The sequence below is a fragment of the Spermophilus citellus genome (genome assembly GCF_964194105.1).
Source record: "Spermophilus citellus genome assembly, chromosome: 3".
Classification (NCBI taxonomy): domain Eukaryota; kingdom Metazoa; phylum Chordata; class Mammalia; order Rodentia; family Sciuridae; genus Spermophilus; species Spermophilus citellus.
The window spans coordinates 182,186,846-182,207,335 of record NC_138184.1 but is presented as its reverse complement, the minus strand read 5'-3'; the positions used below and the strand labels follow the sequence as shown (position 1 = coordinate 182,207,335).

At 38.3% G+C, this 20,490-nt stretch overlaps 1 protein-coding gene and 1 long non-coding RNA gene across 2 annotated transcripts in view; one reads left to right on the top strand and one right to left on the bottom strand.

The window, feature by feature from the left end:
* SLC13A1 (solute carrier family 13 member 1) overlaps positions 1-2,878 on the bottom strand; it is a gene marked incomplete at both ends in the record, with an annotated part of 93,382 nt that extends 90,504 nt beyond the window's left edge. The window contains one exon of the mRNA XM_081287212.1: positions 2,780-2,878. Within this exon, the coding sequence (XP_081143338.1) occupies positions 2,780-2,878 (99 nt within the window). The remainder of the gene's footprint in view (positions 1-2,779) is intronic.
* LOC308645155 overlaps positions 1-20,490 on the top strand; it is a 321,762-nt gene that overhangs the window by 14,148 nt on the left and 287,124 nt on the right. The gene's annotated exons all lie outside the window — the stretch shown is intronic.

Here is a 20,490-nt window from a genome sequence, read left to right as displayed (position 1 = left end):
GTGAAGGGTAAATAAGACAATTTGGGCAACTTGGTTGTCAGAATGTCTGAACAGAAGTGTGATCTTTTGCAAAGCCAGTCCTTTCTCCTTTCTTTTCAACATTACCTTGAAAATCTTCCCAGGGTCTCTACTAATGACACACTTTTGACAGGAGGTGGAATTAAGGTAGGAGAACCATCTATAAAAATTACTCAATGGCCAGTGAGTAGGAAAATGAAAATATCAGTCAATAATTCATTGTTCATTGGTTCTGTATTATGTAGATTTATCGTGGGTTTGAAAGACAATCTTGGCTTTTGCTTTGTTCAAATTCTTCATGTTACAGTGTCTCTACAAACAGATTTCTCTAGTTAGTAACCTAAAAGTTAATAGTAAATTGATTTGCATCCAAGTCAAAGTAAACCTCTACTTAAATTTCATACCTTTAAAAGGTCCAAATACCCTGGAAAAGATGTACTGCTTTCATTGTAGGAAAGAGTTAAAATAATATTCTTTAAGCTTAAATAGCAGCTGATGGAATGATTAAATATGTATTTAAAGTGGCCAAAAACTGAAATCATATTATCATACTGGGAAAAACTCCTATTAACATCCACTGAGTTTTAACAAATGAGTTGATTAGAAGAAAAGAAAAGAGGAGCATGTTCACAAATGTATCTTAATGCTCCTGGGTTTGCACAGACCTAATGTATTTTTGCCATAGCATCCTGGAACAAAGAAATCACTGGCTGCATTTCTTAGCAATGGTGTACTTTCCAGCTAACAAATCATACACTCAAACCATTGCTTTTTATTTATTTACTTGTTCTTTGTTTCAATGAATTTACATTCATTTTTTTTGAAAATTATGGGTGATAGAATGTCATGTGTTCATATGTCAAAGGAGAAGCACAGTTAATGTGCCATCAGGATCTAAATTTGCCTTGATTATTTAATTTCCTGTGTTCTCTGCAGAGCAAAGACCTTATTCCTGGACTAATGCAGAAATATTCAACTATAGCAGGGGGCCAGGTATGAACCAAGATGTAATCATGATAGGATTCATGATTCATTCATTTCCCCAGGTCTGGGTAAAACCATGGGACCCCGGTGGGGTGGAATAGAAAGGGAAGGCATCATGCCTATTAGTTGGAATATCAAGTTCTCTGTGGAGTGAAGGGGGAATTCAGACTATAGCCCTGGGTTGGTGCCTCTGTTTTGCCATATGCTGTGGCTGCCAGTATACACTGGGGCCTATTCTCAGGAAAAGGGATCTCCCCCTGGGGTGCTGCAGCTGGTAGGTTGTCTCCTGTCAGGCAACCTCCCACTGTGAAGCAGGGGCTAGTCCCTTTGCTAGCCTTGCAAGTGGAATAGACCTTAGCAGAGTCTAAAAGATCTTTCTATAACTTCACAAGGATTTCCCTTAGAGATTTCCAGATAGGTGGCAAAGACTTCTGACAGAGATAGGAGGGCCCATGGTATTACAATTAATATGATTTTATTTTGTTAACCTTGAATAATTCTTGCTAGAGAAGAACATCAGCAATGTTCTCTTCCACTAAGAGAAGCGGTTGTGCATCGTGGCATGATGGGAATTGCCCCAGCTGTGGAGTCAACCACTGGGAGGCCTAGGATGCTGCACTTACTGAGAGCCACGAGCTGCTTCAAGTAAGTGCTTGATGAACATTTACCATATGATCCTCACAGTAAGCCTGCCATCATTCCAACTTACATATGATAAAACAAAACAGAAGAACAGAGAAACCATGGAACTTATTCCTGTCACACAGCATGCAAGTGCTAAATCTAGGACCTGAGGCAAAGATGCTGGCTCCAAAGCCTGTTTTCTTGCCACCAGGTGACACTTGTGGCTGGCATAGAGAAGGTGCTCACTCACTAAGTTTTGGTTTTTTTTAATTCAAATCACTTCACCATGAGATTAAAATGCATTGAGTTTATTATTCTTGACTTAGTACACTGATTATTTTCTAAAGCAAACAGAAAAATGCTTCCAAGAGCAGCAATAATGAAATAAAATCCAAAATTATCATAACACGATACAATGATTTATTAAAGTTTCTGATTAGACAAGGAAAATTACCTCATGCTTTCACTATCTCCTTATGCCACAAGGAAACTAAATTTCCAGGACGTTCTATGACCTGCACCAAGCTACAGAACTGGACTCTGAGATTCCCCATTATTCCTCTCGCTCTCTACTCCAGCGTCACATTGCTGGGATGTTCCCTGGAGGTGGGTAACTTGAACCAGAAGATCTCAAGGGCTGAACTTCATCTGTTCTTCTTCTCATCTTGTTGACAGAGAAAAATTCCAATTGACTGGGATATTCAATGACTCTAGTTAATCATACTGAGAATCAACTAACACTAACCATTAAAAAGGAGGAAAATGGGGCTGGGGATGTGGCTCAAGCGGTAGCGCGCTCGCCTGTCATGCCTGCGGCCCGGGTTCGATCCTCAGCACCACATACAAATAAAGATGTTGTGTCCGCCGAAAACTAAAAAATAAATATTAAAATTCTCTCTCTTTCTCTCTCTCTCTCTCTCTCTCTCTCTCTCTCTCTCTCTCTCCCTCTCTCTCCCTTTCTCTCTCTCTCTCTCTCAAAATAAAATTATTAAAAAAAAAGGAGGAAAATGACCAAACACAATGAAAAAACATCCTGACTTCAAGCATAAAGTATCACCACTCATTCTGCTCTGCGCCAAGCAAGTAAGCAACAGGAATAAAGGACAATTAATATAAATCAGGAAACCCACCAGCAGTCTCCAGGTTTACTTACCTTAGCGTGGAGGACGAGAGGAAGCGGCAGTAGAACCAGCACACTGAACAACACAAGGAGAAGTTGTCGATAAGCCAAAATATAACTGAGGAGTTTCATTGTCTGGAGCAGGTGGGTTGGAAAGCATCTTCCTCAAATTAAGGCAGATGTTAAATAACCAACCTGGATTAATATTTTTCCAGCACACCACCTTCATTCACTGCCCTAGTCAGACTAACATTAGTTAAAATTAAATCTCCTTTTTTATTGTTTTACTATCACAATTAGAATAGAAAGATAAGCCCAATAGCGTTTGCAAGAAATCAAAAGGAAAACTGTGCTTCCCTTTCTTTCTTCATACAAGTTAACTCTAGACTGAGAAGCTCAGGGAAGGCAGAATGGTGAAGTTGGCTGCCTTTGCCCACACTGCGTCCCGTCCCCTCTGCCCTTTTGATGTCTCAGTGTCTCCTAACAGGAGTCTTCACTGCACTGTGGTGGTGTATGAGCCCATCTCCACAGGAGTCTCCTTTCTAAGAAAGTCTATTATCCATTTCTGAATTGAAATGGCAACTCCAGTAGTAAGTATTTCAGTGTATGTCAGTGGAAAAAGGAGAGTTTTGGGTGTTGAGGAATTTTCCAGGTGCTTTGCAGATTGTGTACTGAGGCAGCCTTCTGCAAAAATAATGGAAGAACCATACACTACTGTGTGTCTACGTGAAGATGAAGGGGACAGCCTCGGGAGGAGAGAGAAAGGAGGGTGGGTAGGATTGGGGTGCAAATGATGAAAGCCTGTTATATACATTTACAAATATGACACAATGAAGCCTCCTCATCTATATAATTAATACAAACTAATAAACAAATCAATGGCAAATTTCCTCTCTAGGTTGAATGCAAAGTTCTGTGTATCTCTTAGAGCCTATTGTCATTTTGTTAGGAAACCAAAAGTAACCATAAAATCTTACACAAGCTTTCTGCTTTTGGACCTTCATAGGCTTGAATTGATACACACTGCTGATGTTGACCTTGTAATTATCAGGAAATCTGCACGGAGAAGAGGCGCTAGGATTATTCCAAGGTGTATATATTGTGTGTGTACAAATACACATACATGCATACACAGGCATGTGAGTATGTGTGAAGATGGGAGCTGTTCCAAACTATATTTTGAAACTCCTTAGAGATAGGGGCTCTAGTTAGTTTCTCATTAATTCACATTGTGATGTGAATTAATTATGCATTAAACTTCTACTAAGTAACTACTATGCACTCAGCCTTGGGTATAAAGAAAACACACTCCAAGCCCTCCTCTAATTTATCATTAGTTTTTCTTGACACAAATAACCTTAGTCCTATGTAATCTATGACTAGCATTTAGACCTTATTTCTAATTCTACACGAATGTAACTCTGATTTCTTTTCCTGTCAAGGAAATAATTTCCTTTACCAGCACTCACCATATTAATATAAAATAAACAGCATTTTTCTTTCTCAAAAAAATATAAATTTCTAGACAAATTACATGCAGTGGTTCAGGAAAATCAGACTAGTAAACAGAAAAATAACTTTCCAAATCAGAAAGGTGTATTATATCACAGATGTCTCGGATGAAAGAAATGACATTTACTAGTAATAAATAGTGAGCAATAATAAATAAATAGTAACAATATAATGCTTTAAAAACACATTAGAAGAACTGAATTGCTCAAATGAGTTGTGATACTTAATTTTTTTTTTCATTATCACCCTGTCCTGTTCATTGCATGCTTTTTTTGGTCTATATTCTGAAGAAACCACTTCTGTTCTCAGATTTCTTTAGGCCACCTGGTGAGACCATTTGAACCTCACTTTCTTATCTTAGATGATTTTACCTAGTGAGATGACACCAAAAAAATAAAAAGGCATCTTTGTGACATTTAAGGGAAATGAAGGTCCATACATACATGCAGGGAACTGTGGCACTTAAACCAGGCAGAGGCTAAAAGAAAAGCACTTGACATTTATTAGCGACTCTGTTCTGTGCCTCTCTTCTGGTGCCCATTTCTCACTAGAGGAAGACTCAGGACCCTCCTATGGAGACTGAAGCTAAATTACCAGCTTGGTCTTCCGTGGCTATCCATGATTACAGAATGGTTCTACCTTCTGTTTAATGCCCAGCCATTCTCTTGTTCCTCAGTGATTTTCTTCTCTCTGCTGTCACAGAGAGAAAAGCACTGACACAATAATTCCATTAAATACGAGTGATCAATATGAGTTGGATGTCTGCAACACTAACTAGGGAATAAAGCTCCAGGAGATCTTGGGGCTTCTTGGGCACATATCTTCAGGCTTCCTTTAAATTTCGTCATGTGATTGGTCAGTTCCAGGCCAAATCCAGATCAGATACAATTGTCAATCTTTACCTGTTCTTTCTACAGAAAACATGAATCTCTTAATATATCAAATTATGTTATGTTTAATCCAAATTGAACCACACCATTGCACGATCATGGATTACACCATTTAAAGCAGATTCTTTACAGATATATATATTAAAAAAAAAAAAAACAGTGTGTTGGCACATGCCTGTAATCCCATCTACTCAGGAGGCTGAGGCAGCAGGAGTGCAAGTTCAAGGCCAGCCTCAGCAACTTAACAAGACCCGCCTCAGCAACTTAACAAGACCCTGCCTACAAAAAAAAAAAAAAAAATATATATATATATATATATATATATATATATATATATATACACACACACACACACGTATATATATATGTTGCTGGGACTGTAGCTCAGTGGGAAAGCACTTGCCTAGCTTGCACAACACCATAGGCTCAATCACCAATACTGCAAAAAGAAAATAAAGAATTACAAATACTGTTGATGTATTTATTATTATTTGCTCTGTGCCAGAAAGTTTACATTTGCCACCTTATTTAATATTCAAAACCCAATATAAGTTCTGTATATCTGTATTATTACTATTTATATTTTGTCCATTTGGAAACAAAATTCAAAGAGGTCGAGTAAAATATTCCAACTACTAAGTAGCATAATGATTTGAATACAGTTCTTTCTGGTTCCTAAAGAAATAGGTTTTGTACTATGTAATGTGTCTACAATAATGCCTACTCATTTGATACTAAACTCTAATCATCAAATCTGGAATTTGTATGTAGGCACCTCATTGATAAATTTAGGGATGCAGTTCTGAGGTTTGCCATTGAGCATTATGAATGGACAAAAATTGTATGAAACTCTGGTTAAGGAACAAAGGAAAGAAGAGTTCCTTATCTTTATTAAAGAAGCTGGATCATCTTCTGTGCTTGGGTTGCTCAGACAATCAGCATATGGGGAATGGAATTCCCCATTCCACATTCTTTTCTCAGAACCATTTCTGGTTGTTTCTTTCTTATGTCATATTTATTCTCAAATTTGTGATTTTTTCAAGTGTCTCCTTCTTCCAAGAATACAATTCCCTTCTCTCTCTCATCCTTGAAGTTTGATTTTCCAGGCTCATCTCAAATCTGCTGCTCTCTATAAATCATCCTGACAATTCCATTCTTTGCCCAAGTTCCTAGTCCCTGACTTTGCATGTACCCACCCAGGGTGTCCTTGGTCCAACTGCATCTGAATATCCTAGAATACTGGACAAAATGCAGATATTTGCGAATAGGATCAAAATGAGGCTTGGGAATCTTCATGTTTAGTTGGCTCCTACGTAATATCTATGTACACTTAAACTTGAGAATCATTGATTTTGTGTCTATAAGATACATTTTTGCCTGGAAGTAGAATGACTTACATTATTTACTGTTTTAATAATTCATGTAAATCTTAAATCCTTAATAAGATTGTTAATTCTTTGAGTACAGAGGCCATTCATTTACTTCTTTTGCATCCTAGTATCCTTAGAAAAGTTCTGGGTAACAGTAAATACTTAGAGGATAGTTTCTCTAAACTTACCCATGAGTATAAATACATGGAAACCAATTAGCTTCATTGCTTAAATGGTATGGTTTACAAGAGAAACCTGTCAATAGAATGCTTAGGTTTGCAAAAAGATATAGCTTCACAGCAGGGAACATTTGCAGCATTGCAAATATCCCCATACATCCTGAGATTTTTTTTTAAAAATTGTGTATACTCAGTATACACTTTTTTGGGGGAGGGGGAGTACCAGGTATTGAACTCAGGGGCACTCAACCACTGAGCCACTTTCCAGCCCTATTTTGTACTTTATTTAAAAACAGGGTCTCACTGAGTTGCTTAGTGCCTCGCTTTTGCTAAGGCTGTCTTTGAACTCATAATCCTCCTGTCTCAGCCTCCCTAGCCCCTGGGATTACAGGTATGCACCACCATGCCAGGTTTACACTTTTATTAGGAGGAAAACACACACACACACACAACGAAAGTCAACATGATTTTCTTGTTGGTAGAAACAACTGAGTGTATTAATGCATAAAAGGACAATGCATTTGCTTCTGTCATGTATTCCCATGTTCTTTCTTCTTAGAGCATTTGGAGTTTGAAGTACATGCCAGTTATAGTTAATTGTCATTGTTGAGACTATTGGTCAAGGAATGCAAACCAAGATTTCTCCTGACATTCACTGGTTGTTAAGTCTTAACTAACTCCTAATTCTGAAACTCACTATTGGTGAATTTATATTTATATACTCTAGATTAATAAATTTCAAAGACTTTAGGCAATACATAGCAGAGTGCCATTTGTGAGCTGAGCCCTCCGTGTTTTTCAGATACCATTCAAATCAAGAAGATTTATTTTCGCCTCACTAGCATCTAGTAACCATTTGCTTGGGCTCTTTTTAATGTTCTCAGTTTCTTCATGTTCATTCATCTCTCTATTCTTGAAAGAGCTGATTAACCCTCTCAAAGAAAAGAAAACATAGAGATAAATTGTATGTCGTGAAATTTTCCAGGCCCAGGTCAATTAGCTATGAGTTTTTCTTTTCATTTCCTAAAATAAAACCTAGTTACCTAAGGTAGCATAATCTACCCTGGAGTCTCTAAATTCAGTCACACGTCCCCAAATACTTAAATGGGCATCATTTATTAACCATGGCTTCAATAATCATTCTTCCAGTGTCATAAAGTCAATGACTGACTGAACAGATAAAGATTGAACTGTGTCCTCAGAGGCCAGGGCCTGTTCTTCTGTGAACCGAGAAGCCAGAAGCAAAGCAAATTCCAAAAGAGGAGGAGGAGGGCCCAGCTCTTGAAAAGACAGCCCTGCCAGAGTCTCTGCACTTGAACCAAAGCACGGCAAGTCACCAGGGCAGGGAGAAATGGTTTCTCTCACCCACGTCTGGGTTCATTTTTAACTTGGGTCCTCTAGGAGATGAAAGGCAGATATTCAGGGATGGAAAAGAGTGAGGTGAAGATGTGTAGAGAAAAGGAAGAAGAGAAGGAACAATCCAGAACATTAGCACACTGTCAGAAGAGGGAATAAACAATATGCTAGTTTATAAACCCATTGTGTTAGAGAATAAGTAAAAATAAGTGTATGCATCATTTATAAAGGGTCATATTTTCTCCCTGGGGTCTCTGGTTTTATGACGTGCAGATGAACACAATTAATTATTACTTACCTAAGTCTATAGAGTTGATATTTAATAATGCCAATGGGTCACACCTAATCTCTGAAGAATTAAGATCATCTATAGAGCTAACTTGACATGAAACAGGAGATGTCAACCTTGCTAACGGTTTAGTATTACAAAAGACTGTTTTCTCCCAAAGAGTATGCATGGTAAAGCAAAATGACCTCTGACGTCTATTATAATAAATATCAAATTCTTTTATAAATTAGATGAGAGAGAATGGTTACTGTCTGTGGTCTGATGATGTGCTTATTTCTACTTATTATGGTAAGATTTATTTCCTGGTATAGGAAAAAAATTGCCTATTTTGTGTTCAACCAACTTTTTTTGGGGGGGGGGTTAGCAAAGATTGAATCCAGGAGCACTTAACACCAAGTCACATTCCTAGTCTCATATATATATATATTATTTTGAGACAGAGTCTTGCTAAGTTGTTTAGGGCCTGGTTAAGTTGCTGAGGCTGGTTTTGAACTTGCAGTCCTTCTGCCTCAGCCTCCTGAGCCACTGGGATTGCAGGTGTGCACCACCAGCATGCCCAACTTCAATTGACTTTTTAATATTGAACTTTTACAATTACCCAGTTTGCTTTTCTTTTTTTGTGAGGAATAACATAATGTAAACATTTTGGGGTGGGTACTTTTCATATAGTAGGAGTTTAATAACATCTAACATATAAGTAAGTGAATGAAGAGGAAAAGAAATGATAAAAAAAAAAAGAATTCTAAAGTACTGAAAGAAAAAGAAATTAGAGAGAAAGAGGAAGCTGAGTAAACCCAAGCACTGGCTACTCGCTCCTCTCCTGCCAGCCACCTCTCCTGATAGTTGTGTTCCCCCACTCCTAATACATGCATCAGTATTGTAATCCTCGTGAGAGCTTTTAGGCCATTCCTAGATGTAGCCAAGACTCCTGAGGGAAGCATAAATTAAATTAGCACCTGGGTGGAAATGCAGACAGAGGTCAAGGTGCTCTGAGAACACAGCTGTGATTCCAGGACTCTCAGAAATGCAGAGTCACTACCACATAAACCCACCTGATCTGATTAACCATATAGAGAAGCCTTTTGACTTTGCATATACTCCTCCTGCAAAGTCAAAAGTTTTCTCTATATAGTTTGAGTCCCTCCCATTTATTGATTCTTTTTTTTAAATTTTTTAATATTTATTTATTTTTTTAAAATTAATTTTTTTATTGGTTGTTCACAACATTACAAAGCTCTTGACATATCATATTTTATACATTAGATTGAAGTGGGTTATGAACCCCCAATTTTACCCCAAATGCAGATTGCAGAATCACGTTGGTTACACATCCACAATTTTACATAATGCCCTATTAGTAATTGTTGTATTCTGCTACCTTTCCTATCCCCTACTATCCCCCCTCCCCTTCCCTCCCATCTTCTCTCTCTACCCCATCTACTGTAATTCATTTCTCTCCTTGTTTATTTTCCCATTCCCCTCACAACCTCTTATATGTAATTTTGTATAGCAATGAGGGTCTCCCTTCATTTCCATGCAATTTCCCTTTTCTCTCCCTTTCCCTCCCATCTCATGTCTCTGTTTAATGTTAATCTTTTCTTCCTACTCTTCCTCCCTGCTCTGTTCATAGTTGCTCTCATTATATCAAAGAAGACATTTGGTATTTGTTTTTTAGGGATTGGCTAGCTTCACTAAGCATAATCTGCTCTAGTGCCATCCATTTCCCTGCAAATTCTATGATTCTGTCATTTTTATTGCTGCATAGTACTCCATTGTGTATAGATGCCACATTTTTTTTATCCATTCATCTATTGAAGGGCATCTGGGTTGGTTCCACAGTCTAGCTATTGTGAATTGTGCTGCTATGAACATCGATGTGGCAGTATCCCTGTAGCATGCTCTTTTAAGGTCTTCAGGGAATAGTCCGAGAAGGGCAATAGCAGGGTCAAATGGTGGTTCCATTCCCAGCTTTCCCAGGAATCTCCAAACTGCTTTCCAAATTGGCCGCACCAATTTGCAGTCCCACCAGCAATGTACAAGTGTACCCTTTTCTCCACATCCTCACCAGCACTTGTTGTTGTTGGACTTCATAATGGCTGCCAATCTTACTGGAGTGAGATGGTATCTTAGGGTGGTTTTGATTTGCATTTCTCTGACTGCTAGAGATGGTGAGCATTTTTTCATGTACTTGTTGATTGATTGTATATCCTCCTCTGAGAAGTGTCTGTTCAGGTCCTTGGCCCATTTGTTGATTGGGTTATTTGTTATCTTATTGTCTAATTTTTTGAGTTCTTTGTATACTCTGGATATTAGGGCTCTATCTGAAGGGTGAGGAGTAAAAAATTTGTTCCCAGGATATAGGCTCCCTATTTACCTCTCTTATTGTTTCTCTTGCTGAGAAAAAACTTTTAAGTTTAATTAAGTCCCATTTGTTGATTCTTGTTATTAACTCTTATGCTATGGGTGTCCTATTAAGGAATTTGGAGCCCGACCCCACAATATGTAGATCGGAGCCAACTTTTTCTTCTATCAGACGCAGAGTCTCTGTTTGATATCAAGATCCTTGATCCATTTTGAGTTAACTTTTGTGCATGGCGAGAGAAAGGGATTCAGTTCCATTTTGTTGCATATGGATTTCCAGTTTTCCCAACACCATTTGTTGAAGATGCTATATTTCCTCCATTGCATGCTTTTAGCCCCTTTATCAAATATAAGATAGTTGTAACTTTGTGGATTAGTCTCTGTGTCCTCTATTCTATACCATTGGTCCACCTGCCTGTTTTGGTACCAGTACCATGCTGTTTTTGTCACTATTGCTCTGTAATATAGTTTGAAATCTGGTATTGCTATACCGCCTGATTCACACTTCCTGCTTAGAATTGCTTTTGCTATTCTGGGTCTTTTATTTTTCCATATGAATTTCATGATTGCTTTATCTATTTCTACAAGAAATGCCATTGGGATTTTGATTGGCATTGCATTAAACCTATAGAGAACTTTTGGTAATATCGCCATTTTGATAATGTTAGTTCTGCCTATCCATGAACAGGGTATATTTTTCCATCTTCTAAGATCTTCTTCTACTTCTCTCTTTAGGGTTCTGTAGTTTTCATTGTATAAATCTTTCACCTCTTTTGTTAGGTTGATTCCCAAGTATTTTATTTTTTTTGCGGATATTGTGAATGGAGTGTTTTTCCTCATTTCAGTTTCAGAAGTTTTGTCGCTGATATACAGAAATGCCTTTGATTTATGCGTGTTGATTTTATATCCTGCCACTTTGCTGAATTCATTTATTAGCTCTAATAGTTTCTTTGTAGACCCTTTTGGGTCTTCTAGGTATAGAATCATGTCATCTGCAAATAGTGATAATTTAAGTTCTTCTTTTCCAATTTTTATGCCTTTAATTTCTTTCGTCTGTCTAATTGCTCTGGCCAGTGTTTCGAGAACTATATTGAATAGAAGTGGTGATAGAGTGCATCCCTGTCTTGTTCCGGATTTTAGAGGGAATGCCTTTAACTTTTGTCCATTCAGAATGATGCTAGCCTGAGGCTTAGCATAGATAGCTTTTACAATGTCAAGGTAAGTTCCTGTTATCCCTAGTTTTTCTAATGTTTTGAACATAAAGGGATGCTGTACTTTGTCGAATGCTTTCTCTGCATCTATCGAGATGATCATATGGTTCTTATCTTTAAGTCTATTGATGTGGTGAATAACATTTATTGATTTCCATATATTGAACCATCCTTGCATCCCAGGGATAAATCCTACTTGATCATGGTGCACAATTTTTTTGATGTGTTTTTGTATTCAATTCGCCAGAATTTTATTGAGGATTTTTGCATCTAGGTTCATTAGAGATATTGGTCTGTAGTTTTCTTTCTTTGAGGTGTCTTTGTCTGGTTTTGGAATCAGGGTAATGTTGGCCTCATAGAATGAATTTGGAAGAGCTCCCTCTTTTTCTATTTCCTGAAATAACTTGAAAAGTATTGGTATTAATTCTTCTTTGAAGGTTTTGTAAAACTCCGCTGTATACCCATCCGGTCCTGGGCTTTTCTTGGTTGGTAGTCTTTTGATGGCTTCTTCAATTTCATCCATTGATATTGGTCTGTTCAAATTGTGTGTATCCTCCTGACTCAGTCTGGGCAAATCATATGACTTAAGAAATTTATCGATGTCTTCACTATCTTCTATTTTATTGGAATATAGGTTTTCAAAATAATTGCTAATTGTCTTCTGTATTTCTGTAGCATCTGTTGTGATATTGCCTTTTTCATCCCGTATGTTAGTAATTTGAGTTCTCTCTCTTCTTCTCTTCGTTAGCATGGCTAAAGGTCTGTCGATCTTATTTATTTTTTCGAAAAACCAACTTTTAGTTTTGTTAATTTTTTCAATAGTTTCTTTTGTTTCAATTTCATTGATTTCCGCTCTGATTTTAATTATTTCTTGCCTTCTGCTACATTTGATGTTGTTTTGCTCTTCCTTTTCTAGGGCTTTGAGATGAAGTGTGAGCTCATTTATTTGTTGGTTTTTTCTTTTTTTGAGGAATGACCACCAGGCGATGAATTTTCCTCTTAAAACTGCTTTCATTGTGTCCCATAGATTCTGATATGTTGTGTCTGTATTTTCATTTATCTCTAAGAATTTTTTGATTTCCTCCTTTATGTCTTCTGTAACCCATTGATCATTCAGTAACATATTGTTCATTTTCCATGTGATGTAGGATTTTTCCTTCCTTCTTTTATCATTGATTTCCAGTTTCATTCCATTATGATCAGATAAAATGCATGGTATTATCTCCACCCCTTTATATTTACTGAGGGTTGCCCTATGGCATAATATATGGTCTATTTTTGAGAAGGATCCATGTGCTGCTGAGAAAAAAGTATATCCATTTGATGATGGTTGATATTATTTGGTGCATAAATATTGATAATTGTTATGTCTTGTTGGTGAGTGGTTCCTTTTAACAGTATATAATGACCTTCTTTATCCCTTTTGATTAACTTAGTCTTGAAGTCGATTTTATTCGATATGAGGTTGGCCACCCCTGCTTGCTTATGAGGACCGTGTGCGTGGTATATTTTTTCCCATCCTTTCACCTTCAGCCTGTGTATGTCTTTTCCAATCAGATGTGTCTCCTGGAGGCAGCATATTGTTGGATTTGTTTTTTTTTAATCCATGATACCAGCCTATGTTGCTTTATTGGAGAGTTTAAGCCATTAACATTCAGAGTTACTATTGATATATGGTTTGTACTTCCATCCATGTTTGATTGTTTATCCTTTTTTAAAAAAATTTAGTTTGTTTCTCCATGATTATCTTTCCCCTCACCCTCTGTCTTTACTGAGGCACTTCCCACTGATGGTTTTGGTTATTGTTTTTCATTTCTTCCTCGTGTAGTGTTTTGCTCAAAATGCTTTGCAATGCTGGTTTTCTGGCTGCAAATTCTTTTAACTTTTGTTTATCATGAAAGATTTTTATTTCATTGTCATACCTGAAGCTTAATTTTGCTGGATACAGAATTCTTGGTTGGCATCCATTGTCTTTCAGTGTTTGAAATACATTGTTCCATGACCTTCTTGCTTTCAGTGTCTGTGATGAAAAATCCGTTGTTAACCTTATTGGTTTACCCCTGAATGTAATCTGTCTCCTTTCTCTTGTAGCTTTTAATATTTTCTCTTTGTTCTGTATATTGGATATCTTCATAACAATGTGTCTTGGTGTTAGTCTACTGTGATTTTGTGTGCTCGGTGTCCTGTATGCATCTTCAATTTGTATATCTGTTTCCTTTTTTATTTCTGGAAAGTTTTCTGTAATTATTTCATTCAGCAGGTTACTCATTCCCTTGGTTTGAATCTCTGTACCTTCCTCTATCCCGATGTCTCGTAAGTTTGTTTTTTTTTATGTTATCCCATAATTCTTGGATGTTTTTCTCGTGATTTTTTACCAGCCTTTCTGAGTTGGCTAGACTCTTTTCAAGATGATATATTTTGTCTTCATTATCTGACGTTCTGGTTTCTACTTGCTCCACTCTGTTAGTGATACTCTCAATTGAGTTTTTAATTTGGTTTATCATTTCCTTCATTTCTAGAATTATTGTTTGATTATTTTTTATAATCTCTATCTCCTGATAAAGATGCTTAACTTCTTCTTTTATCTGTTTATGTAATTCATTCTCAATGTGTTCTTTCGCTGCTTGAATTTGCTGTCTTGTATCATCTTTAAGGTTCTATTCCATCTGTCTAAGGTGTTCCTTCAGTTCTTTATATGACCATTTTTCTGATGACTCTAGGTCCTCCTGAATATTTAGGCTGTCCTGCATTGTTTGTACTCCTTTTCTTCCTTGCTTTTTGAAGCTGCTCATGTTACTTCTTGTTCTGTTTGACTGCTGAGTTACTATTTACTCCTATAAATTTATTTGATGCTTGGGAGGAAAGGTATTAGAAGGGAAGGGAAGAAGTCACTAAAGAGAATGAGAGTAAGCAGGTAGAATTCAAGGAAGGGGGGGATAAGAGAAATGAAAAGACAAAAGAATAAAAAAATAGGAAATAAAAAAAGAAAAAAAATTAAAAAAACAATTTAAAAAAATTAAAATTAAAATTAGAAGAAAAAAAATTTTTTAAATTGTAAAAAAAAATTTAAAAAAACAAGAAAGAAAAATGAAAATGAAAGAAAAACCAAATCAAATAAAAAGAGAAAATTAAAAAAGAAAAAAAAAACTAATAAATTCAGTCTTAGAGTTTGATTAACTTCTCTTCCAGTAGGTGGCGCTGTGCCCACCAGGCCAAGTTTCTCCTGTCAATACGCGGGAACCAATCACTGTGCAGCAGCTCCTCCCAGACTGGGCGAGTCTCCAATCCTGAGTGCCTAGGGCCTCCTCTTGTGTCTAGTCACTTCCCACTTTTCCTCTAGCCAGGCCCCTCTCACGGGTGCCGCTCACCACAATACTGGCTACACGCCAGGTCTGCTGCTCCCGGGAGCCCTGTTTTCATGAACGACTGGGCACACTCTTCCAGTTTGCCATTCCCTCAGACCCTAAGTTTGTAGAGCTTGGGGCTGAGAATCCTCAGCGAATTTTACTTGCCCTCCGGTAGCTACGCCCCCGGTAGCTGGTGCAAAAGACCTCAGTTGTCAGCACTGGTGGGAGCGGTAGCTGGGAGTTCTGCGCCGCGGGTCCCGCGCCACTCCTGATTCCCTCGGTCTGGCTATAGCGCTCATGGGAGAGCTGGGAGGGGCCCTTAAGGTTTCCCCGATGTGTGGAGAGGGAAGGCTAGGGAATTACACACCTGTAGCCGCAGGTTTCAATGAAGTTATCTCCTCCGCCGCAGTCTGATGATGTCAGTTCTCTGCCATGGTGGTGTCTCTTGCAAATGGCGACAGTTCGTTTCCCTTTGCTGGGCGACCAATGCAACAGGTGGGTCCTTACTGTCTCTCCCAAGCCCCGTTTCAAACCTGTGGCCACTACCTATGAAGGCTCAGTAGGCATTTACCTCCGTAGGATGAGAAGGGCTGACCAGTTGTTTCAGCCGGATGGATTAGTGCTGAGTCACAGCTGTTTGTCTGCGGGAAGCAGGTGAACGGGAGCTTGAATTCAGCTGATCCGGGCTCAGTGTGTGTTCTGAGAGGCCCAGACTGTTCGCCCCAGATCCACGTCAGCTCAGCATTGCCAAGTGATCCTGAGCAAACAGATTTAGGTTGTTTATGACTCCCTATGCCTGCACAGCTGAAGAGGTCAGAGACTTGATCTCTCCGCGCCCGCCTCCATGTTGGAATCCTTCCATTTATTGATTCTTGATTTTAATTCTTGCGCCCAAGGAATCTGGGGCCTAATCCCACATGATGGAGATTAGGGCCTACTTTTTCTTCTATTATATGCAGGGTCTCTGGTTTTATTCTAGGTCCTTGATCCATTTTGAGTTGAGTTTGATGCATGGTGAGAGATAGGGGTCTAATTTCATTTTGTTGCATATAGACTTCCAGTTTTCCCAGCACCATTTGTTGAAGAGGTTCTTTTCTATATAGTTAAATTCAGTCAGTCAGACACGGCCTTTGAGTATATGTTATGGTTAGACATGAGGTGTCCCCCCCCCCAAACTCTTGTGTTAATGCAGGAGGTAAAATGAATATACTATGAGAGTCCTAACCTCATCAGTGGGTTAATTCACTTACTGGGTTAATCCAGATAGTGACTGTAGGAAAGTGGATCATCTGGCTGGAGAAAGTAAGTCCCTGGGAGTGTGCCTTGTAGACTTTATATTTTGTTCCTGGCTCCTCACCCTCTCTGCTCCCTAGCCACTATAAGCTGAATATCTTTTCTCTTCCATATCCTTCTGCCATATGTTCTGCCTCTCCTGGGGATCAGGGCAATGGAGTCGGCTATCAGTGGACTAGACTCTGAAACTGTGAGCTAATATAAACATTTATTCCTCTACATGTTTTAGTTGGGTATTTTCATCACAGCAACGAATGGCAAACTAGCACAGTAAAGCTGGAGAGACTTATCTAAAGAAGTGGGTTAGGTCAACCTTTCCCTTAGTGGTCTCAGTTCTGCTATAAAGATATTGTTGCTCCAAGCCGAATGTGTCCATTTTTCTCTCTTGGGGAAAAAAATATAAAACCCTGGTATTTTTTCCACCACTATATTTTCACCAAAAATACTGTCCCTTTGAAATATCTCCTGCTCTAATGACAATAAAAAGATAAAATATTAACATAGTTCCTAACGGTGATTTTAAGTATAATAAATGGCAATGACCCGATCCAGTTTACTGTCAAGTTGACCTGTCTTCTTTTAGCAAATTTTACCTAAGTGTAGAATATTTCACAGTATGTTATTAACATGAAGGTGGGAAGTTAGCCAGGCTGCCCTCTTTTCAGTAATTTTCTGTTGGCATAGCTACAGCCTTCTCTGCTCTCCACCACTTGGCTTCTTTTATTATTTGGAGTTGTTGACAAATTTCATTTTAATGGATTCACAGAGGTACATTTTCAGAATAACACTTTCTTCTCAACTTCTATCATAGTGCAGTTAAACCACATCAATTGACAGACCATAAGGTTGCAGCTGAACATATACTTTTGGCCTGGATGAACAAATGATTGTGGTAAGGTGTAGTTTGAATTCTGTAGGTTTTAAAAGAAATTAGGCTGCTATATGTTGGACCCAGTTTTTCCCTCAAAAGTTCAAGTGCTAAAAGCTTAGTCCCCAATGTAGCAGTATTGAGGGGCAGTAGTGCTCAGAGGGAGAAGATTAAGTCATTGCAGCTCCACCTTTGTGAATGATTAATGTCTCATGAGGTTATGTTAGTTCTCTCAAGACTGGATTAGTTCTCTTGGGATTTAGGTACTTCAGGACTGGATTAGTTACTGTGAGAATGGCTTTCTATTAAGTAGGTCAGCCTCCTATGTCTCTCTCTTGCCATGTGACCTCTCTTCTACATGAACTCAGTGTCCATCCACCAAAAGCCCCTCATCAGAATCCAAGCAGAACTTCAAAACTATGCATCAAAATAAACCTGTTCTCTTCAAATAATACCTGGCCTCAGGTATTTTGTCATAACAACAGATAGCAGAGGATATAAAATAGACACAACTAAGTCTTCTTAGTAAGTGAATTGATGTGCATAAGATCTGGTGCCTACCAGAGGGAAGACAGTCTGACTTGGCAAAGCACTCTGAGTGGTTTGGTGGAGCATAAGATGAGTGTATTGAAGAGCAATTAATTCTACCTGCTCTGTTATTTTGCATCATAATCTCCATTTTCATAGTCTCTAAAACAATTAATTATAAATTCTCATGACAAAAGCCTTAATCTAATACAGTTTTCTGGATTTTTTGAGAGTCTAATACTTTTGATTTGAAAAATTGTTCTAGGCCCCTGTGAAAGAAACATCCATGCCAAACACACACACACACACACACACACACATACACACACACACACACACACACATATATTATATATATATAATTCTTTCCCAGGCACCCTTGATTTCCTCTAATGATGGATGACTCATTTCTTCTTCCAGATATAACATCTCCTCTCCTCTCTATTAGACTTATTTTTCCCCTGACATTGAGTCAAAATTTGTCTTCCTGTACCTTTAGCTACTGTTTTAATTCTACTTGCGATCACTGGGGAAAGACTTCAGCTCATCTTCCATGAGACATCTTTTATGTATATGAAGTGTTACCTTTTCAATTTGCTTCAACTAATCCTTATGTCTCAAATTTTAAGTCTCTTCACTATCCTGGTACTCATCTTTGAGGAAGAACATGCATTAGTCCCTCCCACCCCACAACCCTATGTTTACAGTCTGGTTTCTGAACAGAAATGTCCTATTTCAGATTGTTAGTGAGGACTTGGACTAGAATCTCACCTTCCTGGTTCATGGTTTTTATAGCCATGCAAGCTAAATTGAATCAATTTTTTGACATTTCCCCCTTACATTGAGGAAACATTTTAACCTTACTATCCAATGCATATTCAAAATATTTTTCTATGTGTGACAGCTAGGTAATCTATATTTTGTCATAGAAATAAATATAGCAAAATTTTCCTTTGTCTTGTTAGATGTGTACACGTTTTAAATTGCCATGATTTTTGTCATTCATCAGAATACTAAAGGGACATAGTCCTTTTCCCCCTCCTTAAGGCAAAACTTATACTCAACTTCACCAACTAATTTTTTCTCAGTACTTTTAAATATGTGTTTGGGTAAGAAGAGTTAGTGATTATTCTGATTTTATCACTGATATCTCCAAAGAAAGAAGGATTATCATCTAATAAATATTTTTAAAATTAGAAATGTACATATTCTCTAGAAAGGAAACATTATCAGTACTAAATATACCTGAATATGTAGCTGCCCAGGAAATACTGGAAATGCTAATGTATTCCTCCTGGCCAATCTTCTGTCTTTTTTCTCTTGTGGAAATGTGATATCCTGGGTGGTATCAGCAACAGCCACTCAGGGAACTCAGTAGAGGCCACTGGAGTCAGAGAGAGCAAGAACTGGGAAAGGCGAAGTCAGAGAGAGAGAGAGAGAGAGAGAGAGAGAGAGAGAGAGAGAGAGAGAGAGTAAACTGAGCTCTGATTGCTCCTCTGAGGAGAAGGAGGTATCATCTAAAATTATGGACACCCAAAGAGAGAAAATTCAAATTACTGCTATCAAGATTTTTGCATCTGTTATATCAGTGATCTCCAACAATCTCATGATTATAGATGAGGCTTGGGGTAGTTAAGCACCTTGCTTGAGTTCTTTTAAGTTCTGATTCAGATCTGCTGGACTCTAAAGCTACTAATTGTGACCTCATGTGAACTCTATCATTAGTTAGGTGCCAACAGTGAGAAGGACACAGACAGACTCCCATGCTAAGGATACTTAAAGTCAGAAGGGGCTAGAGTTACTTCTAAATCCTGTCTAATTTGGTGTTTCTGGCCAGGATGTGGAGGATAAGATGCAGCCCCTGTCGGGTGATGCTACATGGCACACTGAACATAGCACTTGTTCCTAACAAGGTGGGTAGTCTGTTCTTGGATCAGTAACAGGCTGGTGTAGTAATTTAGAAAATCTAGCAGAGATGAGGCAGGTGGCAGTTAGTGACCATGGAAGTATTTGGTGGTCACCTCTTGGACCAGGATATCAATGTCATGGCCAGGGTGACAGAATGAACTAGTATAATAAGCATGGAGAGATTTCTGGGACACAGAACTTTGAATTTAAAATTAGGATATTATCAGGCAAACCAGAATGTACGGTCAGCCTGGCAGAGCACTGAGCAGGTTTCCAGCCTCTGTTAACCAAAGAGGTGGAGATAATGTTGACTCTTTCCTTTCAATCATACAGCTCACTCTATCATCCTCAAGGACTTTCGATTTTCCCTTCTGCAGTGCTCTCAAGTTTTCTTGCCTCCTCAACTCCTTGACCACTGTTCTTGTTCAGACTCTCATCATCGCTCATGATTATCGGAACTATGAACTAGTCTCTGTATCCATTCCTGACACCTTGCACAAAGCCACATGTTCCCCAGTGCCACCATAAGCATCTTCCCAAATAAAACTGAACATTTTGTTTCCCTGTGCATACCTAGCAATGGATTTCCACTCTGGAAAGAAGAGAGTCCAATCTCCACACATATTTTCCAA